Source organism: Electrona antarctica (assembly GCF_951216825.1).
Source record: "Electrona antarctica genome assembly, chromosome: 13".
In the NCBI taxonomy this organism is placed as follows: Eukaryota; Metazoa; Chordata; class Actinopteri; order Myctophiformes; family Myctophidae; genus Electrona; species Electrona antarctica.
Window position 1 is genome coordinate 37,625,381 of NC_136794.1, and position 24,216 is coordinate 37,649,596.

The window sequence follows — 24,216 nt, forward strand, 5'->3', positions numbered from 1 at the left end:
ACATTTAGTACTACATGGCAGTATAAATGTTATTTTACTTAAGTAAAACATGTGAGCACTTTTTTCCACCACTGACCTTGAACGGGGCCCGGCTCCGGAGTGCCGCCGGCCCTCCCTTGTGACATGGGAACAGGCGAGGAGCTCACCCCGTTTCCGGGTCCGGCGGGGTGGCTGTGTATGGCAGCGTCACCCTTGTACGAGGGCCTGGCTTGGGTCTGGGAGAAGGACGGCTGGGTGGTCACCACGCCGAGGCCGCTCTCCCCCGCCGGGAGGGGAGCGCTTTGGGACTTGGGCACTGGCGAGGAGCGGCGCGGCTCCAGGTCCAGCATGAGGATGTTGAGGGCCTCGATGGACTGCTCGATCTCCCGCTGGGACACGCTGTGGTGGTGGGCAGGGAACTGCGGCAGGCTGTGGTGAGTGGGCACGTGGGGGGGCGGGCTGTAGCTGACCCCTTCCGTCAGCGGCTCCTCGGGCACACCGAAGCGCTGCCAAACGTTGTTGAGGCCGCGCTGCACGGCCTCCCTGCAATTTACAATTTAGGCATTTAGCATGCGCTCTGAATCCAGAGCGACTTTACAGTAAGAAAGAACAACACATGGTAAAACATCAAATACATAAAAAGATAGTCATCAAGAATCAGCTAAGAACATCCACCTAACAGTGGAATATACAATGTACAATGAAACTATGGGAATACACTATAGAGTGCTAAATCTATATAAAATGCTATTTAAATCACATAAGTTGAGCCTTTGCATATGCCTGTAAGTTCGTCAAAGCTAGGGCAAGTGCTACGGCAGGTGCTACAGGCTAAGATGGAGTCTGAAGAGGCAAGTTTTCAGGGCGGAGGATGGGATTCTGATTGCAGTGGGAAGTGCATTCCGTAGTTTTGGAGCCAGAAGGGAGAAGAGTCTGGGACATGTGGAGTGCTGTCTCAACGTTTTTTACCTGCTGCTGGTGGTGCGAGCCGGCGCCCGCGGCATCGACTCGCCGGCGCCGTACGACTGCGAGCGGCAGAGGAGGCCGCCGTTCTGGCCGATCACATGCGTGACGTCGGGAGACGTCCTAGACAAGCTCTGCACGGACGAGCCGCCCCCCAGCGACCGGACCGTTTCCGGGGGCGGCCTCTCCTCCGGCGCGGTGCTGCGCTCCAGGTAGGGCACGTGGTGGTCCTGCCCGTTGATGAGCGTCTCCGACTGGTAGTTAGGGCTACACCATATGGACAAAATTTCGAATCATATGACAACGATCGATATCGATACGATAACGATGTATCCGTTAAAATGCCATATTCCATATTTTAAGTGTTGCAACAGTGTTGCAAAAGTGCCCTGTATTGTCTGTCCTGATGAAGGTCTAAGCGACCGAACCGTGGACCTAATAAAGAGCTTTTTTGTGTCTGTTTTTGTTACCCTATTTAGATAGTGTTGCAACATTGAAAACCAAACTAGACCAGGGCTAACAACAAGGCAACATAGCACAGTCGTCACACACACACACACACGCAGGCTAAAACAGAGGAATGTCACTGGCTTTGGACAATATATCGACGATATCGACGATGTATCGATAATATATCAATGATATATCGACGACATATCGACGACATATCGATATATCGCGATACCGTTGCGTTTTTGCGATACTGATATTGCCCATGTTCATACCTGGATAATGATACCACAGCGATATGTGCCTGATATATGCCTTACCGTTAGTACAGGTCTCATACCATAGCGATATGTGCCTGATATATGCCTTACCGGTAGTACAGATCTGATACCACAGGGATATGTGCCTGATATATGCCTTACCGTTAGTACAGGTCTGACACCATAGCGATATGTGCCTGATATATGCCTTACCGTTAGTACAGGTCTGACACCATAGCGATATGTGCCTGATATATGCCTTACCGTTAGTACAGGTCTCATACCATAGCGATATGTGCCTGATATATGCCTTACCGGTAGTACAGGTCGGCCGGCGTGGCGCTCCGGCCCTCCTCCGTGGACGAGGAGAAGGTGCCCAGGCTGTCCACGCTGTTGTTGTTGGCCTCCTCCTGGCCTCCGTTGGGCAGCTCGTCGTCGTCCAGGATGTCCGTCTCGCGGTCCATGCCGTCGGTGTGGTGGCCGTTCACGTGCACCTGGGCGGGCACCAGGTGGAGCACCCCCGCCACCGATGCGGGGGCCGGCGGGAGGTAGCCCTGCCGGTGCATGGGCCCCTCCAGGCCGCTCAGCAGCTGCTCCAGCTCCTGCTTCTCCTGAGGACTGATGGGTTGCGACTGGGCGGACGGGGCCTCGTGGTGGGGGGCGGGGTCCGTGGGCTCCTCCCCCTCCGAGGCGGGGACCTGCGTCTGACTCACTGGCGCTGCTGCTGCCAGAGGGGCGGCGAGGGCGACGGCCGCCGCGTCATCGGTGCGGTCGGTCTTGATGGAGGCGGTGGAGTTCCCCGAGTCGCTGCTCACCGACAGGGCGTGGTCTGCGGCGGTGGTGGGCGGGAGGCCGTTGGCGGTCACCGCCCCCTCCTCCTCCTCTGCGGCCGCGGACTCCTTTTTGCGGACTTTGGCGTAGAGGCTGCCGTCCAGCGGGCCTTCAGTGTGGACCACCTCTGGTGAGAGAGAGAGAGAGAGAGAGAGAGAGCACAATGACAGATAGGCTTGTTAAAACTTGATTATACTCTAAGATAAAGTACCGTATGGCAGCCATCTGATTACCAGTGTTGTCGTTTTTTGTTGTTTTGTTTTTTTTGCACAAAATCTTGTCTGATGGGGAACCTGGCCAAATACAAGTTGCGGGTCTTTGACATGAATTTCCAAATCTAACAGCAGCTGGGGAGAGAGAGAGAGAGAGAGAGAGCGAGAGAGAGACTATCCCATACTATGAGGGCAATAACCACTTAAACACTATGGTTGACTGGAGTCCCTCAGGGCTTTATACTAGTACATTTTATGTTTCTATATACATTTAATATTTTCACTGAAAACAGCCGATCTACAAGCTCTCATCGAGGGTTTAAGCTCCAGTTAGAAGTGGAGGCTGGCTGCAGTGTTGCCTCCAGTATACTCTGCTGCCTACCAGCCTCAGGAAATGAGCTGGGCCTGTGGCATGCGCTGAAATGAGCTGGGCCTGTGGCATGCGCTGCGGAAAAAGTGGTGAAATCACAGCAGCCCTGCCTCGCTCTCTCTAACAGCTCTGCTGATCCACTGCCACCTGAGAAACACTGGCATATGGTCTGCGGTGGAATGGCATTCTGGTAGGGCTGCAACTAGTCATTATTTATACTTCAGTAGGTTCAAGAAGGACCCCCACAATTGATGTATTTGGCCGTGGAACCCCCGATCAGAAAATATATCTTGTGCCAGGGAGCTTGTACCGCCACACCGGATGAGAAGATTTGTGTCAAAATATATATATTTTAAAAACATTACTGTGCCGCACAATGTTGTTGTGGAAAAAAAGGGAAAATGGCAGATCTACAAGCTCACAACATGTCACATCAGATCGGAATGTGACGTGAGCTTAAAGATCACCTATGTCCATTGTCCACTATGTTTTGAGACACTTCTGTATAATGACATAATAGGGTTAGATTATCAATCAATTATTTTATTAACTTATCGATTATCTTTTTTTTTCTCTGTATAATTGATTGAATCGATTTGTTTGATTATATGTTGCAACCCATACTTCTTGATCACTTCTGTTTATCGAGCTGCATGTCACGCTGACAACAGATTTGGAGGTTTTGAACTCTTAGAATGCACATTGCGTGCACACACACACACACACACACACACACACACACACACACACGCGCACACACACACACACACACACACACACATGCACACACACACACACACACACACACACACAAGTCAAGAACTCTCACACATGTGTGAATGCAGGCACACACGCAAGAACCACACCCATGTGTCCACTTCCACCTTAGTAGAGGAGAGAGGGGATAGCCCCGACCAAGAGCGAGTCATGCCTGGAAAAATCTGCATCACTGTAAGGAAAGGCCTCGAGGCATTTCCTGTCCCCTGAGAATCCAAATAAAACAATACACACACACACGCACACCCACTAAAAAGACACACACATGCGCGTCAAACCACACATGACACTAACATAACTATCACTGTTTCCTTGTCGCCATGCATCTCCAGTCTACCCCTGGAGGGGGAATTTAGACATCAAATCTTACAATCCAAACAGCGTCCCACATGAGAGTGTCCATGATGCAACACTTTAGTTTTCTGACACTTCACACAGGTCTATCACACAAACTCCCACACCACCCACTTTGAAGTATATTGTCTCTGTCAAAAAGAAAAAGAAAAATGGAGATAAGGTTTCTCACCCTAACCTGACCCAGCAGCGATATATATATATTAGGGCTGACCTCGATTAGTCTAATAGTCGACTAATCGATCGGAACGGGTCTCAGTCGACTGACAACCTCTCAGTCGATGTTCACCAAAAAAAAAAAAAAAAAACAGTCGGGACGATTTTTTTCTTTTGGGCCGGGTGGAAAACCCCTCCGTTATAATGGTATGCTCCCAGTCCCCGCACCGCAGCATCGGGGAACACTCTGGGCAGCCAGAGTAAAGGCTGGGAGGGACCGAGCCGAGGGAGGCTACTGTACTGTAGCCTACATGTTGTTTATGCTCCGGAGTCCAGACCCATGCAGTTTAATAATATACAGTCACAACAGAATGCACACTGCTGTCTCGTGTCTCATCACAATCCCAATGCGCCACCCGTGAAGTCGGGGGGAAAATAAAAAACAGGCTGCTAGTGTTAGTGTAGGGTCGGGGATCGTTAGCTTAGCGCGTAGCTACTGATTCAACCCACTGATTGAACTTCATCTCCGCCTGTAATCTAGGTTATTCTTTTATTGACAACGTGAACGAACCCCGACACCAGCGCTGCAAAAATAGACAGATCTACAAGCTCTCAACGCGTAGCGAACGGCGCTGCAAAAACAGGCAGGACGCGATGCCTTGAGAGCTTGTGGATCAGCCTCCCCGACGGTGCGGGGAGGCAAGAGTTCTCCGGGGAGGAGGAGAAGTTACCAGGGCAGGCTACATGTTGCTGCGGCTAACAACACTGTCACCAGCCAGTGGTTGTGATGTTAGCTTGTCTTGCAGCTGCTTGTCCGTTCCAACTTCACTTCATCTCCACCTGTAACTTATTTTTTATTTTGTTACCCTGGCTGCGCAGCTGCGCTGCAAAAATAGACGGATCTACAAGCTCTCAACGCGTAGCGAACGGCGCTGCAAAAACAGGCAGGACGCGGCGCCTTGAGAGCTTATCGCCCAACCTTAATGCAAATGTGTTTTTTTTTTTTGGGGGGGGTGCAGGGGGGTGTTCAGTCGACTATCAGTCGACTAACAGCAAATTTATTCATATTAATTTCGACTATACAAATCCTTAGTCGGGGACAGCCCTAATATATATATATATATATATGCCAGAACATTTGTACTTTTACTCAAGTAAAATAGTACATTTAAGGTCCCTGCACACAGCGCGTTTTTCAGATTTTTAGCTGCGTTTGTCGGTTTTCCGAAAAACGCGTCCAGTGTGCAACCACCTTTACTTTTAAGTACTGCACTTAAGTACAATTTTGAGGTATTTGTACTTTACTTGAGAAAATTTGACATGACACATTCTGCATAATGAGTATACTTTTGGTACATTTTTATGCCAATACTGTCGTACTTTTACTCAAGTACATTTTGAATTTCCGAACTTTTACTTGTAACAGACTATAGCTCTATATTGCAGTATTGATACTTTTACCTAAGTAAAAACTTTGAGCAGGCTACATCTCCCACCACTGCATAGACATGAGGGATCGTTGCCAGATGTCACGGCACATTGCAGACCATCATGTCAGTCAGTGGATGAGAGCTGGGTGAGTGTGGTTTGGAGGAGTAAAGCTCAGTCAGTGGATGAGAGCTGGGTGAGTGTGGTTTGGAGGAGTAAAGCTCACCCGCGGAACGGAGGGACCAACGCGGAGACGGTTTCGATACGCTGCTGTGAGGCATGGTGGACAAGGACATCAAAATGCCAAAATGTCAAGCTGAGACCTGACGTATCAGTTCTATAAAATATAACTGTTCAAACTCAGCCCTATGTATACTTCATTGTATGACAAATAGTGAAAATATTATTTTCTATTTTTGAACATTTTTGGTAAAGGTTTTGGAGAAAAAGGTATATATTTCCTTGTGTGTGTCTTTGAGGTCAGACATTTACTTCACACAAAAAAGCACACTCAATCAGATAATCCCTCTTTCCTCTGGCATGGAAGATTCCATAAATCCCTCATAACGTATGTGATGACATATCATGATGCACAGATTAGATTAGATTAGCCAGCAGTGGAGTTGCACAAAGAGTTGCACAAAGATGAACGAACAAACACAAAGACATGTGTGTGTGGGTGTGTGCGTGCGTGTGTGCGTTCGTGCGTGTTCACGAGCCAGGTAGCAGACAGGTCAAAATCGGGCCCCGAGCAAACTTGGATGGCAACGCGTAGACTGTTCTGACAATTTGTCCTGTCACCTAAAGTGCACGGATCGATAGCAAGAACAATCGACGCATGTCTGTCAACAACCATATGGCATGTCCAAGTGTAAACACACAATACTGCTCTGTACGTTGATCTGGAACAGGGGTTCTCAAACCTGATTTTGTACCAAGGACCCCCACATTTTTATATGATTATGCCGTGGACACCATCATCTGTCAAGGACCGAAGAAGTGTTAAAAGATAAAGATTTAAAAGAGAGTTAAAAGAGATTTCTGAATAGCCAACGCAAAAATCTAAAATGCTTTCCCGGCTAATTAGGACCCCCATACAGTTACAGAGCTGTAAGGGTCCATTTGGAACCCCCTCAATGAGCTGGAACCCAACTTTGAGAACCACTGCTCTTGAGAAAAGTGTCAGGTAAATGCTCCGAAGTGCAAAACGGTAAAGTGTGCTGGTGTGGGTGTACTACGGTCAGCATAACTTCACTGCTCAGAGCCATGGATAGATAGCTTGCTATATAACATGCAGCTTGATACATCTATATCTGATAGTCCTTATTCTATTATAAGACAAGTACTCACAATGTTTATTTTTTTCCCTCCACGAAAAACAAAGTGAGCCGTGCCAAGACCAGCTGCTCCAGAGAAAGTCATCACTGCACATTTATAACTTACCTCACCCCTTTATTGCCTCGTGAAACTACTCGAGTGTCACGATCGAGGAGGGACGCGTCTGCACAGACGGACGCGGCCAGCGGACTGAGCGGAGCATCGCTGACAAACATAGACATAACATAAAGTCATGAAAGCGGATCTGAGACCACCCCTCCTCGCCCCTCTCTATTTCAGCACCTTTCTCTAATCACCTGCCTCCACGGCAGAAGCAGCAGCCCACCCACCCACTCACCCCGACGGCTCCGTTTACATCCTTCACCCTCAAGCGTGGAGAAGCACATGCGACGGATACGGACCGGGACCTTCGCGGCGCGGGACAGCAGAAAACAAGCAACACCATGATGAAGAAAAAGAAAAAAGGGAAGATTCCCCTACCTGTGCGGGAGAAAAGACGGACGAGTCCCAAACTACAGTGGGAAAAGCCCCCTGGGACGGAAAGTTTAGGGGATTACGACCGGCATGGATGGGTAGGTTGGCGGCATGGGCGGTTGGGGAGAGAGGTCTCCTCTGTCCCCTCCTCCTAATTCCTGGATAGTGACTCGGTTTGTGTTGTCGGACGGATCAGAAGAGTGTCTGGCTTAGCTCGACTGCCGGGACCCTTCAGAGACTCAAGTCAGCTGCGGCTGCTGCTGCTGCTGTGTGTGTTTGTGAGCGGCAGTGTTGTTGAATTGTGTGTGTGTGTGTGTGTGTGTGTGTGTGTGTGTGTGTGTGTGTGTGTGTGTGTGTGTGTGTGTGTGTGTGCGCGTGCGTGCGTGCGTGGGAGGTCTATCTCAACAGCCTATGAGTGGATGTCTCTGGGGTGGGGGGGGGGGTGATGATGTATGTAAAAGACTGAGTGTGAGTGTGTGTGAGAAAGAGAGAGAGAGAGAGAGAGAGAGAGAGAGAGAGAGAGAGAGAGAGAGAGAGAGAGAGAGAGGGAGGGGGGGTCTGGGGGGGAGTACAGAGTGTGAAATCTGACAGTCGCAAGATTTGCTCAGGCACTCTCTCACGCCTACTTCCTATCCATATTGTATGCCTCTGACATTTATTCCATGGATTAAGTCTTTTTCGCGGAAAAAAAAAGTCCCTCTTGTCTTCCAGTGAGGTCCTCAAGTGAAAACTTGAGCCGGCTTAGATCCCCAGTCTGAAGAACTGGTCCGTGTGACCGGAGAGACTGCGAGCGTGTCCCACTAAAAATGTGCACTTTTTTTGTTTCGGGGGAAATACGGACTGGGACAGGTACTGAAAGCGAGGTCAACTCAGAGAATTCATACATTCTCTGAGTTACAAGTGGACAGATCGACAGCAAGGATTTTGCCATGCAGCGATTTGAGTATATGGTGTTGATGTGTTTATTGTGTTGTTGATCCGTTATTCACATCTTGACAACGTGAAGTTCCAGGCACGATTTTCCACATGTGGACGTTTGGTTTTTATGACATCACGGCTTATCTCTCTCCTCTCTCGTGAAACAAATGCATACTATGCAAAAATTAATGGAAGTAAACATCAGTAACTATCCTGCACCGAATTTACCAAAAATAAATTACTTAAATATATTTTGGAAAACAGTTCCAAAGCTCAGTCTTTCAGTGCTGTACATACATACATATGCACACACGCACGCACGCACGCACGCACAAGCTCCTAGCCTTTAGGCAACTTGTGCTGAACACAGTCGTGTAATGGAAAGAGCGAGTGGGTCCAGCAAGCTGAGGTTTAACGAGCTCTCTCGCTCTCTCTCTCTCTCTCAGCGAGGAAGTGAGGATAGAGCCCCACCCTGCTTCACACAGATGGAGAAAACAGAAGCTTTCACAGAGCACAGCACAGGAGAAGTGACGCACAAACACAGATCACACGCTGCCTTTCCAGTGCACTGTGATCTATAATGAAGTGAATAGGGCTGTCAACATTTGCCAAACCTTCTCTTATGAGAGAATAGATATTAAAACAAACTCCTCCTGCTGATTGTGACAGCCTACTGTAACAGCAGAACTGTAAAGTAGTCAAGTACAATACTTCATCAAACTTTGAGCTACACAAAGTGAAAATGGTGCATCATCTCTGTAGGGTGGAAACCTCATATGTTCAAAACTGCTACTTTTTCAGGATTCAAATTCAAAAGTAGCAAAAGCGGCAGATCTACAATCTTGTGGATCTGCTACTTTTGATACTTTTATGTTACGTTGTAGCGTGATCAAGTAGGGCGTTAGTTCTACGGAGAAAAAAAACAAAAATGTATAATACGGAAATAAGAGATTTATGCCCAACAGCAATGACATGATGAAGCTGCTGAATTCCAATAACTAGAGTACTTGGCATCAGTTCCTTCCCACCTCTGCACGCACGCACGCACGCACGCACGCACGCACGCACGCACGCACGCACGCACGCACGCATGCATGCATGCATACACACACACACACACACACACACACACACACACACTTAAGTGCACTTTCTCCCACGGAAACTCCTCTTTCTGCATTGACTGCCAATCTGCACCTAGCCATCTTTAACCATTAGCATAAAAGACAGTAGCTTTACTATTCCACAACGCAACTAGAACAAGTGCAGAGCGGAACGTTGCTCATTCTCACGCTGATAACGACATAAGACCACGTTACATGTAACCTACAAACACACACACACACACACCATGACTTCATCTTTCACTTCATCTTTTCCCCCTGTGACTACCTTCCCTCTTCCTATATTCTTCGTTGCTGTCGGATGGAAATCTTGTATGACCAAAAACTATTACTAAAAACTGTAGCTATAAAACGTATAAAACTTACATGGTTTCCTGGTTTTAATGGGTTAATTTCAAGGACCCCCTGTCTGGTATGCATTAGGACCACGGACCCCCCATATCTCTGAGAGATATGGGGGGTCCGTGCATGTCTGAGTTATACAGATCTGTTAAGGGTATAGGCTACATTTGGTTCCCAACTATCAATCATTTAGCAGGGGGACCCTCCCTGGCTGGAACCCCCTCAAGGACCCATGGGAGGGGGGGGGGGGGGGTCCCACTTGAGACTCACTGGTCTAGAAAAGAACGTGACTATATCATTGGATAACTGTCAGATGTTTCAAAACGGGATGGCGAATTATGGCCAATCAGGGACGTTCCCACATTCGTACTACAGGAAACCCTATCTGATATTTCACACCTCTGACTGGGGCTTTTAACGGCGGGACGGACAGCCTATTTGTGTCTAGGAGGGGTGGTGTGTGTGTGTGTGTGTGTGTGTGTGTGTGTGTGTGTGTGTGTGTGTGTGCGGCGCGCGTGCGTGCGTTTTTCAAAAAATGTAAACGTCGGTACTACTGTAAGTACATTTCAATGCCAGTACCTTTCTACTTTTACTCAAGTTAGATTTGGAATAGAGGCCTTTTACTTGTAGCAGAGCATTATTTAATATTGTGATAATGATGCCTTTATGTTAATAAAACCTACATGTGTACAATATATGTTTACTGTACATGTATGTCTATGTAGCTCTGTGTGTGTGTGTGTGTGTGTGTGTGTGTGTGTGTGTGTGTGTGTGTGTGTGTGTGTGTGTGTGTGTGTGTGTGTGTGTGTGTGTGTGTGTGTCTGTGTGGTTGTCACTGTTTGGACTTGCTCCCCAGGAGGTACAGCTTTGCAGTGGGATCCTCACACATTAGTCAGAGGGAAGTGTCTGCAGCCCCCCCCCCCACACACACACACACACTCACAGTGGTTGTCACACTTATTCTCCACGTTGTCCACATACTGCCAGACATTAGCTCTGTGACTCACTGCACCCTGTGAGGTGGCTCTGAATGGCACTACAGTTTAACCACCCTCAACATGAAATGTCATAGAAATAAGCACCCGGAAATATGACACCATATTTCGGCCCCATACAGTATTTGTGACTGGAGTTTGTAAATTGGCCATCTTCACAAATCTAACGTGCATACAGTACATACTGTAAATGTGATGTTTTCAAAGACACTCGATGGAGAAACATATGGTACGGACGGCAAGGGTATAGCGTAGCGGTCCAGGTACCTAGGCTGCCTGGCAGCGTGTCGCGGGTTCGATTCCCTATCCCGGCGACTTTTGCTATGCGTGTCACTCTCCATCTCTCTCTCCCCAATTCCTGTCAGACTACTGTATACCATATAATACATCTCTTTTCCACTAAGTTCCTTTCAAACATTTCCGTCCGTTATTATTTGTGACTCTTTTTGATACAGACAGTCATGGCGGCAAGACTAACTGAGAAAGGAGAGAAAAACTTTTTTTATTTATTTTTTATCCAAAATGATTTAATAGCACAGGCAGACTCTTCACATATTTCATGTCTGAAATAAATGTCAGAGCTGAAATCAACATGTAAATATAAAATAAATGCTTAAACATGTAGCTAGGTGTAATATTAGAATCCACAGAAGTGACTCAACTCGCTGTTTCCTGCAATTACTCTATAAGCCATATTTCCAAACTGGTGGGTCGAACTGAACAAACATGTCAATTTGAAGCCAGATTCCCTGCTTTCACATGACAGATGGTCACATTTGTTGACGAAATTGTCAGTATATTTATTTAGTCTTAGTTTTAGTCATCATAGCTTAGTTTTTATTTCGTTTTTGCCAGTGAAAAATGGTAGTCGCCGAAAAGTTGTCATCATAGTTGTAGTCGACGAAATCACCAAAGGTGTCTGCAGGTGTAAAGGGTATTGAGCCTGTGTTTTGGGTCAGATATTTAGCGTTCCTGTGGGCCAGACGGCTCAATAAAACTCTGTAACCCCCTCCTTGACCCCTGACCTTTGAACTGTCACCCTGTGCTAATAGATTCACTTTAGGGAGGAAATAGCCTGCACTGCCCTCCAGCAGCTTTCAACGGAAACTCACAGCTTGCCATTCTGTGTGTGTATACGTGTGTGCAACGTCTGTGTGCGCGTCTGTGTGCACGTGCGTGCATGCGTGTGCGTGTGAATTCCTGTGTTGAGTGCGTCTGTGTGTCTCTGTGCTCGCGAGCGTGTATATATATGCGTGTGTTTGTGGACATGCGTGGGCATTCCAAAACAACAGTGGGGGGTCCACGTCTAAACGGGCCACGAGTGATCCATTAATAAAAACAAGAATGAAAACGTCTCCCAGGCCCAGGAATGTCCCCTCAGGCCCCTCCCACCAGGAGCCTCTAATAGCGTGATGAGAATACAACAGTGGTGGAAAAAGTACTCTTAATGTTTTACTTAAATAAAAGTATCAATAGGCCTACTGCAATATAGAAATACTCCATTACAAGTAGAAGTCCGAAATTCAAAATGTACTTGAGTAAAAGTACAAAAGTATTGGCATCAAAATGTACATAAAGTACCAAAAGTAAAAGCATGTCCCATTTTAAGTTATAAAAATCTTTTGATTATAGACAATCTACAAGCTCACAATGCATCGTGCCTCGTGGAATGCATTGTGGTTACTGTATGTTTTGTAATAATAATAATACAAATCTACAAAGTAACTCTAATAGTCTAATCTAAAAATGTAATAGTAACTAAAGTTTTCACATAAATGTAGTGGAGTAAATGCATTGGAAAATGTAAATACTCAAGTAAAGTACAAATACCTCACAAGTGTACTCAAAGTACAGTACTTAAGTAAATGTACTCAGTTACTTTCCACCACTGCAAGTGTCCCAGGAGAGTAGAATAGTCAGAAGCTGTGGTTACAGTACAATCATGCTGCGAGTATAAGTATAGTCTGGTGCCCTATTTGGTCAGAGTTAATGGTTTAACGATTGATTTTGCAGCCAGAGTGCTGGTCTAAGTGAAGGCCTCAAGGACATGTTACCAAATTAGGACAATTAATTACAGTGGTGGAAAAAGTACTCACATGTTTCACGTAAGTAAAAGTATCAATACTGCATTGTAGATATACTCATGTTACAGTAAACGTCCGGAATTCAAAATCGACTTGACGTGAAACAGTACAAAAGTATTGTTATCAAAATGTAGGCTACTTAAAGTGCCAACAGTAGAATGCACTGATTGTGCCGGAATGTCCCATTTCAAGTTTTCAAATGTTTTACAATCTTTTGTAAATAGAATATAAACCCTGTATCTCCATATCGTTGCTGACTGTCGGGCAGAAACCTCCTATCTCCATAAAAAAAATTCATAAATGAATGCCCCACTTGATCATACTACGGTGTCACACAAAAGCATCAAAGGTTTATTATTCTTATATTTTAACTGTATATTTTTATTCCTGAAAAGCAACGGTTTTGGTTCCGTTCCAAGGGCAATAATAATGCTAGTATGCGGTAAATGATTTATAGGTTATGCGTGACCCCAGAAAACTGCTGCTCTGGATTAATGTCAGTGGTGAAGAGGAACAAAGAACCGAGACATAGATAATATAACATATTTGTGTTTTTTTCCCCGTATTAACGCCCTATTTTGACCATACTACAGTGTCAAACAAAAGCATCAAAAGTAGACCATTTGAATGCTGAAAAGTAGCCCAACACTTTTAGACACGTGAGGTTTCCACCCGACAGAGACAATTTAACACATTGTCTGCTATTGATGTATACGTGTTTTAATAGCCATCTGTTGTCTGTGATTGACGTATACGTTTTGTATCGCTTTGTATGGATCTGAAACGGCACCGCTAAAGACAACTTTATGTCCTGAACCGGTTGCTAGGCAACACCTTAGTCACCCCCAACACCATGACGCATTCACGCACATCCCCATAGGTTCCCATTAAAAGTAGGATCTTCTTTCGCTGTTATCTCTGAAAAATGCGGCACTGTCGGCGGTGATGATGATCCATCCGAGGCTCACAACATGTCACAGCATGACCCCGACGCGTATGTGTGTGTGTGTGTATATACAGTATTTATATGCCTTTATTGTGCTACATATGGAGATTATAATAAATCACAGCCTAGTAAGCAGTAAAAAACCTTGAGCATTGTGCAGTGTATAACTTGGATTAATTTGGGGGTTGGGTGTAGCCTATCTTGTATTCATAGTTTGGTTGTTTTCCACTGCAGCAGGCCTTGTAAATTAAATTAAACGTCTCCATGTGGTCACTATGCCAATATGTGTGATGATTTATGATGATTGTTCACAAGTCATTGTGCAGCCGCGTGCGGAGCTCTTGTACACAATGGCTTATTGAGCGCCGTATGCTCTGTCCCTCCAGTAAAAATAAATAATCTGTCCGCAGCATAATTATCATCGAAATGTTCCACCGTCTAATTGAAATGCCAAAAATAACTAATCAATCTAATGGAAAAATGCAGGTACCGGTAGTTTGAGTATGGACGGTCCAGCTTGTCCATCTTTTGAACAAAACAGCGGTTTCCCGGAATGGAGAAGCAGTGATGGAAAATGTACAGTACTCAAATAAGTACAATATTTAAGTTGAATGTACTTAGTTACTTTCCACCATTGCGGAGAAGCGTGGCACGTCAAACAGTAGAGCATACATAATGCCGCCGTTGCCAGTATACTGCCCCTAAAACACTTAGGCTAGTCAAATATAAGTGCAGGAACCTTCTCTATAGTTTAATGGACACTTTGCTTGGAGGTGATTAAATATACATCACAGAAAGACCAGAATCAATGTCTATGAGAGTGGCAAGTTGGTTTGGAATTGGGGAGGGGGAAAGTGGGCATTTTGGAAGAGGCAGGAGCAAAATTATGTCCATTATAAATCTGGCTACACCTTAGATGTTGTGATGTAGTGTGTGTACTGCATAGTGTACAGCATGTAGGATTATGGGTGTAGGCTGGTCCAAACATCCAGGCCTCAATGGTCTGGAAGAAAGCCATAGAAACACATTGGATGTCTAAGTGTGAAGTATAGTTTTAGTACAGAAATAGCCAATGTACTGTAAAAGCTGTACAAGTTGCATCGTGTTGTGAGCCTGTTGTTTTCCTCATTTTTAATGCTTTAGCATTCTTTTTAAAAGTACAAATTTGACTGAGCAACTTCCACTTGTAGTTCAGTCATATTTGACCAGGAGTATCTATGACTCAAGCACTTTGTCCTACACTGCATACACAGGCACAAAGAAATATGTGCACACTAAATCCCTGCATCCCAGCCTGCACAGCGTTAGGTTTCACCCTGAATGACGCTGTTGGGTCTCAGGAAAAGCAATCAAAGGGCCAATAGTGACAGCACTCCATGGAGAAAAAAATCGTAGCCCATCAAAGCATGGTTAGATTCTAGAGGTTATGAGTACCTTTGTTGTACTCAGTTTGGCTACAGCAGTGGTTCCCAAACTTTTTCGTGTCAAGGACGCCCAAATCAACATTTATTAGGCCACGGACCCCCCATTTGAAAACATATGCCAGTGACCCCGATAAGGGAGGATTCCCGAAACATATTAATTTCATGGACCCCCAGTTTCACACGCATTATGCTACGGATCCCCAATTTAATGGCATTTCTATCTCTGGTACCCCCATTTATATTGTAAAACAAATGGAACCAACATTTGGTTCCATTTGTACACTCTCAGAGTTACAGACCCGTAAGGGTTCATTTGGTTCCTAACTATCTCTAATTGAGCTAGGTACCCCCTGGAACTCCCTCAAGTACCCCTAGGGGTCCCCGTACCCCACTTTGGGAACCCATGGGCTACAGTACATGGTTTTGATCCAGAATCTGGTCTTTACACTTTTTACACCTGGTCTCACCAAATTAAATCAAAACATTTTCAAAACATCCGTTCTTCAAGCGTCCGTTGTGAGCTTATACAATGTACATAGGCTATTTTCACAATTTTGGCACGACACTGATGTGCTTAATATAGGTCTTTATTTTTACTTTTTTATCTCACCTCGATTATTCGATAAAGTGAAAGAGCAATCAATGGAACTATTGTATTATTACTTCCTAAGTTCCTATTTATTGGTATCACAATGAAACCGCATTTTTCAAGATTAAAACCGACCTGAGGCCGATTCCACCAATGCCTTCTAAATCCTAATAGTTTTTCTGTAAAACCTGTGTTGATATCAGTGGTTCTCAAACGTCAAGGACACCTACATTTATATGTAGACCCCTTCTCAAAATATTTTGTTCCAGGCGCCCCCAGAAGCAAAGATTTGAGTTAAAAAAGTTCGCTTTAAAATAATTCTTTAAAAGAAAGCCGGATGGGAAACACGAGGTTCCCAGTTCGATTCCGGGCTGCGCCAGAGTTAGTGTCGAAGTGTCCTTGAGCAAGACACTGAACCCCTAATTACTTCTGATGTGCAGGTGCAAGGCACCATGCAAGGCACCAGCCTTGCATGGTTTCCACTGCCATCGGTGTGTGAATGGGTGAATTTAATGCACAATCTATATATGTAAAGATTGGATAAAAGTGCTATATAAATGCACCATTTACCACAAATTGTCACGATTTTTAAAATCTACAAGCACTACAGTAAGTGCCATGTGCCTCGTTTCCCATCCGGTGGGCCCACAGGATGCTAGCTGAGGGTAGCTTTGATGCACTTCTCGTCGGGGTCTGGAGACTAGTACAGGCTTTGATGGGTTACTGTACGTGCGGCCAGCTAGAATCTGGAGATGACGATATGTTTTTATGACTGACTATGGTTACCCATAGTAGCCACAAAATGGGAAGACTGTTCGCTACACCAAATACCTCTCACCGAAACCTTGATACTCAATACATGTCCTGGATGCCAACCGCTTAATTCGTCATGTCCCATTCAAGTCAACAGCATGGTAAATGTACTCCATTCAAAATGGCTTTTCCCTTAGATATTTTCCAATATTACAGGGTTAAATCAAGCAGATCCTCTACAGTTGGTTTGAGTTCAGATGTAGGACAATTGTGTGGTGAAAGATAAAAGCGTTACCATTGCCACCTCTAATAATGTGCACTGTCAGTGTTGGATAAAGTGCAATACCACTGATGATACCAGAGTAAAAGTATGTATGATCTTGTAGGATGATAAGAGCGCACCTCACTTGTGTTTGGGTCTCCCACACAATCTTTTTAAAAACTCCGGCTACAGTGTAGATTTACAGTGTAGATTTTTTTTAAACTCTATATATCCGTGTGGACAAGATAAACGGAGGTGTTGGCTGGCTCTGCCACTTTAGCTACGTTGTCGTGTAGACGCGGAGATTTTCAAAAACGAAAAAGATAAGTTTATAAAAAAACACCAGTGTGTGCACGAAGCCTTAATGGGTTATGTACAGTACGTTGAGTGAATGCACTTAGTTTACTTTCACCACTACACACTGTCCACAACTGTCGAACCGGAGATATGTGAACGAGAACAACTCTGGTGTCCAACGTATGATGTCATTGCAATGTAAAGTCTTTCTCAAACTGAAAATGTACCCAGAAAACACTGAGAGACCACAACCAACGGGCCACAGCTGGAGAGGTTTCCTCTGGCAGAACCCACTAACAATGGCTCCATTTCCCCTATGAGTTCTGCCATGTTAAATATGGGTCATTACTCGCAGGGAACTGCATGGAGGAGGGCAATTATGCTCACAGACCGAGGGAATAAAGGAACGACGACTACACGGTCTGTTGTTGTTTGTGTGCGTGTGTGTGCGGGTGCGTATGTGTGTGCGTATGTGTGTGCGTGTGTGTGTGTGTGTGTGTGTGTGTGTGTGTGTGTGTGTGTGTGTGTGTGCATGCACGTGTGCGTGTGTGTTTGTGTGTGGACTGGGTGGGAAAGACACAAAGAGAAAGAGAGATTAACATGAGGGTGAATCAGCATTTTTGAGCTAACATGCTTTTCGGAAACAGAAACAGAAACAGAGTTTCCGATCTGTTGGGAGCAAGTTATTTCTGGCGATCAGAAAAACAAAGGTAAATGGGGTGCATTTAGGACGACTTCAGCCCACTGTATTTCGGACAGGCGATACATCAACCAAGATTGCGAGAAAACATTCTCTATCGATTGGCTGAGCAGCACTGTGAAAGGAATGCCCAGTAGTGCACATTCCCCCGATGTTATCGACAGCAGTAATGACTGTAGGCGTGTGCGTTATCAAGCCGGTCATTCTAATGTAGCGGAACAGATAAGGACCGTAACACAGCGCGCACAGAGAACGAGAGAGAGAGAGAGAGTTCTCTTTTGGGGGCGGCCCATAGCTTTGTGGGAAGAGTAATCAGAAGGTCACTGTCTGATTGGCACCTCGGGCCCGCCCAGTAGCCTAATACATATCGCTGCTGTCGGGCAGGAACCTCTTATCTCCATGATATTCTCGAAAAGCGGCACAAAGCGACTGTGTCGACGCGTTTCGGGGCTTGTAGATATGTTACTTTTGCTAATTTTCAATTTGAATCCTGAAAAGTAATAGACTCCCTGTGCAAGACACTTAACCCAACTTTCCATCATGATCATCTGAGAAGCCATCATGCTGCAGGTTAATCTTTATTCTTTTCAAAATCTTTTTATTTCCGTTTTATAACAGTATGGGTGTCAAGTCACAGGTTCATAGAAAAAATAAAATATCAGATTTTAGTATCAGTAACTGAGGTAAACAAACGTAGCCTACTGTATGAATCAGAGATCGTGGGCAGACATAATGAAAAGATTGTTATTGTGCAAAACATGCCCTTCAAGACAAAATAAAAACATTCTCTCCCCTTCAAGTCCCAATTTAGTATAGCCAATTCCCAATTCCCCAGCCTCTCTACAAGTACTCCATCTCTGCTAACCCCCACAATCAGTCATTGGGAGGGTGAAGAAAGCCTTGGGTCTCCTCCGATACCCGGGCCATCAAGCCAACATCTTCTTTACAGGTTAATCTTTATTAATCCCCCCATGGGATTAATAAAGGTCTATCCCCTTTCTTTCTGTAGTAAAAAAAAAAAAGTTTAAGAAGAACATGTGGCGTAATCCCAACAGAGGTGCAAACGCGTGCACGTGTTTCTGTTTTATGGTGTTTGTGTGTAAGAGAACCTACGGGCCAAGCCCCTTTCCCTCGTTAAGTTCAGGCTTGCGTGTCCATCCACCAACTAGCTCAGAAGGGGCTCCATTCAGTAATGTAAGTGACCCATGCAGAGGGATGCTCCAGGCCAAACAACACACCCCGAAACAAGACAGGGGGTGCCTCGTAAAGAAAATTGCAAGTTGTTTATCCCATCCCTCCCCTGCCATTCCTGGAAGAAACACAGCTCTACATTACAAGAATATGTGGTGCAGAAAAGGCTCATTTATTCTTTGTCCGAACGACCACGTCAAAATGTACACATTTTCAGCCAGAGGGTAAAACATTATAATATTTTTAACCCTTTTTTTTGTCGTTTGAGAAAGCATAAATTAGCCTTAGGAAAAATGCAGTCAGCTGGCTATTCAAACAGCTGAGAGGAGAGCGAGCGTGGCAGAGAGCGAGGCAGATGGGAAATGGGACATTTGTATAAAAATATAATGGTAATAAAATATGAAAGAGGGAATGAGAGAGAGAGATTGAGACAGAGGAAGATCACTGTCCTCCCAACAGCTGGAGAGACGCTGTCTCCAAAAATAAAATAAAAATTCTATTCATTCCTGTGTGTTCGCGATGCGACGCATTGTGAGCTTCAAGTAGATATTTTTCAAAATATTTGTGACATTTGAAACTTTTGGTACTTTAAGTACATTTTGATGCCAATACATACTTACATACTTACATACATACTTTTACTCAAGTAAATTTAGAATTTGGGACTTTTACTTGTAACAGAGTATTTCTACATTGCAGTATTGGTACTTGTACTTAAGTAGAAGTACTTTTTCCACCACTGATAATGTAATGTATAGCCTGACTTGGCAGTACTTGACGTTGCAGCTATAGCCACTGTCCTTAATGATAAAAGAAAATGTCTGAACTGCCCAGACAATGAAGTTCTAAATTCGACCCTAGTCTATTCCATGTCTAAACCTGCTCAGTGCTCACTCTATTACATCTGAACGGATTCTGCATGTCGTCCCGGTCCGGTGGAAACCTCACATGTCCAAAACTGTTAACTTTTCAGGATTCAAAATTCAAATTCTCGCTGCACTTCAAGCTTGTGCATCTTCTAGTGTTGATGATCAAGTAGACTAGTAGAGTGTTGATTTACGGGGGGAAAAATAGTTAGAATATGGAGATACGAGGTTTCTGCAATACCACAATCTAATGATCTATCCCCACTCTATTCCGGGGCGACTGTGGCTCAAGAGGTAGAGCAGGTCGTCCAATGATCCATGGGTCGGCGGTTCGAATCCCGGCTCCTCCTGTCTACATGTCGAAGTGTCCTTGGGTAAGACACTGAACCCCAAATTGCTCCCGATGTGCTGGTTGGTACCTTGCATGGCTTTCGCCGCAATCGGTGTATGAATGGGTGAATGTAATGCACAATCTATGTAAAGCGCCTTGGATAAAGGCGCTATATAAATGCACCATTTATTTTTATTTATTTATTTTATTAAGTAGACTAGTAGAGTGTTGATTTACGGGGGGAAAAAAAGTTAGAATATGGAGATACGAGGTTTCTGCAATACCACAATCTAATGATCTATCCCCACTGATTAGGAAACTCAATTTAAGATAGAGCGGGAACAGTTCTAATGAGAGCGTCTCAGAAGATACATTCTCTGTGATATACATGCAGACAGAGTTCACAATTGACCCTCCACTTGCCCCTCAACTTGCCCCTCCTCCTTCCAAGTGGAAACCTGTGACCCCCACACCAAAGGAAAAAAGAAAAGGGTCCAAACGAGGACACTCCATAACACACAAGCCACTTGTTCTCTCTGTCTTAGTATCCAGGACAGTTCTGGCTTAGAACAGACCGGGGGAACCACTGTCTGTCTTAAAAATGTACTTGAGTAAAAGTACAAAAGTATTGGCATCAAAATGTACTTAAAGTACCAAAAGTAAAAGTACTTATTATAGGCCTACAGAATGTCCCATTTCAAGTTTTCAAATGTATAAAAATCTCATATCTCAAATCTCATGGAACATCTACAAGCTCACAATCCTTTACGATGTACAGTATATAGGGCTGAAGTGGTTAGTGTATGTTTTATAGTCAACATCTACAAAGTAACTAGAAGGTTTTCAGTGGAGTAAAAGTAGGCTACAATATTTGGAGCCGAGATGTAGTGGAGTAGACGTAGAAGTATCGGAATTTGCAAATACTACAGTAAAGCACAAATACCTCAAAATTGTACTTAAGTACAGTTACTTTCCACCAGTAAACAGCACAGCAGCCCTGTGGCGTTTGGAGTCAAAGCAGCATAATCCTCTAGAAGCCGCGGAGCAGACAAGAGGAGAGATAACACACAGGTCGTGTTGCCAGCAACACACACAAGAAACCAGGCGTTTTTTTTCCTGGGCTCCCCGGAGGGTGAAAACGGCGTGCACTGACGCTGTCCATGTTTCCATGGCATCATCATGGCCCTACGGAGGATGTGGCTGTTAGCGATGATGACGGGACGGTTGTCGGTCGGTGTCAGCTGGGAAACAAACTAACGTGAGGCGTGAGAATGTTTAGGCCCCGGCCTGCCGCCAATAAGGACACAGACGGACAGCTGTGGGACGCAGCTTACAGTACACATGCACGCACACACATACACATACTGTAGCCTCTGAATTAATCTGTTACAGGAATACAGTGGTCATTTCACACACATACACAATCATAGCCTCTGAATTAAACTGTTACAGCCGTGAATACAGTGGTCATTTCACACACACACACACACACACACACACACACACACACACACACACACACACACACACACACACACACACACACACACACACACACACACACACACACACACACACACACACACACACACACACACACACACACACACACACACACACACACACACAGAGCATGAAACATGTTGCCTGGGGCACTGCGGGTACCATGTTATCACAGCCAATCACAGCACAGCTGGACGAAGATGAAGGCGCCTTTCAGCGAGGATGAATTTCGGTCACGATTAGAAAACGCTGTGACCAAGTATCTAATAAGTACTAATACTCTACTCAAGTATTAATCTTGAGGTACTTGTACTTCACTTGACTATTGTCTCTCTGTTTGAAAGTAGAAGAAGCAAAAGTAGGACAATAAAAGATGCTACTTTTGACGCTTTTGTGTAGTATGATCAAGTAGGGCGTTAAAAAATATATATTTTCAAAAAGCTCACATTGCTTTGGGACGCAATAGGCCTATCTCACAGCCCCCTTTCCACGCCCACTTCCGGTAGATAGTGGTGTCATTTCCTAATGTTAAAATGTCAAAGACCGATAATAATATGAAGAAAACACAATGGTATAACAACTCAAATAAGTAGAATAAACCTTACCTTTACAAAACGGTAGTTTGTGGCTTGTGAAAATACCTTTTTTAACATGGAAGCCTATGGACCGCAAAAAAAATAACACCACTAGCTCCAAAAGGGGGCGTGGAAAGGGGGCGGGGAAATGCTGTGAGATAGGCCTATTGGCACTGTGAGCTTGTAGATCGTTTCCACTGTGAGCTTGTAGATCGGTTCCACTTTGTCAGAGAGTATATTGTCTCTGTCGAGTGGAAACCTCATTATGTCCAAAGGATTTCAGGATTCAAATTCAAAAACAGCAAAAGTAGCAGATCGACAAGCTACTTTTGATACTTTTGTGTGATGCTGTAGTGTGATAAAGTAGGGCGTTTATTTGCGGAAAAAACACAAAAAAACAATAATAATAATAATAATAATAATAAAATAAGTATCCTTTGATCCTACAGTATGACAGTGTCCGGGCCTTGCTACTTAACACAGCATAACACCTCTCTAAGATGATGTAATCCCCCTGCCCCCGCCCTCTCTCTCCCACACACACACACACACACGCACGCACGCACGCACGCACGCACGCACGCACGCACGCACGCACGCACGCACGCACGCACGCACACGCACACGCACACGCACACGCGCACACACACACACACACACACACACACACACACACACACACACACACACACACACACACACACACACACCTGGGTTGCAAATTCCCAGCATATGAGTTGTAACCTTAATGACATCATAGAAAATCTAACTTAAGAATGTACTGAGAAATCCTGGAAACTTTACCCTAACTTGTTTTGGAGGCAATTCTACTAAATGGCGCAGATGGCCTAGGAAAAACCATGGGAGTTCACTCATACAGCACAGCCACTGTAGACTCAAAAATGAACAAATGCCTAAACCCAAACCCCAAAGTGTTTGTCTGGACGAAAACTTGCCACACTGCCAACAGATTAAACTTTAAGCTATTGCTTTCATGGCCTGGGCTAAAATGTAACAAAAGACTAAAATGAGGCCAAATCTCTTCAGATCAGATCCGGTTTAAAAAGACAGCTCCCGCTTCAGTCCAGACCTCAGATCACACAGTATTTACAACGTTTCTACTCACATGCTGGAAGTCTCGAGAAAGACGTCAGCTGATGAATTTGTGACAAGCCTCCTGTTCTCTTTCTGCTCCCGACCGGCGATTAGGCAAACTCTACGCAAACTCCAATAAACTGTCTCTACACTACAGTAGCTCGGCTCCGGGAGACGTTTCTTTTTTGTGTGCCATTCAAACAATCAGACTAGTTAGAATGAGCCGTCTGCGTTTATCTGCAGCTCTGCACAGCAGCCCGACTGACATTCTCTGTCACTCCCCCTCCTCTGACAACACGCACAAAAGGGCTTCACAGTCGAGTGGAGGAGTCTGTCTTTAACTCCTCCGTCTCCTCCGAGAGAGAGAGTGAGAGACAGAGAGAGAGAGAGAGAGAGAGAGAGAGAGAGAGAGAGAGAGAGTTGGTGGGAGAGGAGCTGCACTGGAAAGTGAACAAGGGTTGTCGGACAGACTGAGTTACTGTGGGAGGCCAATTTGAAACTGAATGAACCCAAGTTGCCAAGCCAAGTGCAAACCTAATGTATTATGTAGAAATGCAAGCTAGAGCTATAATTTAAAAAAATGTAACGGAGGCCAGAAATTGGGCTGTAAATCGGTCAGAAAAAATGAC

The 24,216-nt window shown here is 45.0% G+C and overlaps 1 protein-coding gene across 4 annotated transcripts in view; it reads right to left on the reverse strand.

Moving 5' to 3' along the window:
- tns1b (tensin 1b) overlaps positions 1–24,216 on the reverse strand; it is a gene marked incomplete at both ends in the record, with an annotated part of 98,784 nt that overhangs the window by 44,838 nt on the left and 29,730 nt on the right. For all 4 annotated transcript variants that reach the window (XM_079517947.1, XM_079517946.1, XM_079517945.1 and 1 more), the window contains 3 exons: positions 77–522; positions 949–1,209; positions 1,968–2,610. In XM_079517947.1, the coding sequence (XP_079374073.1) occupies positions 77–522; positions 949–1,209; positions 1,968–2,610 (1,350 nt within the window). The remainder of the gene's footprint in view (positions 1–76; positions 523–948; positions 1,210–1,967; positions 2,611–24,216) is intronic.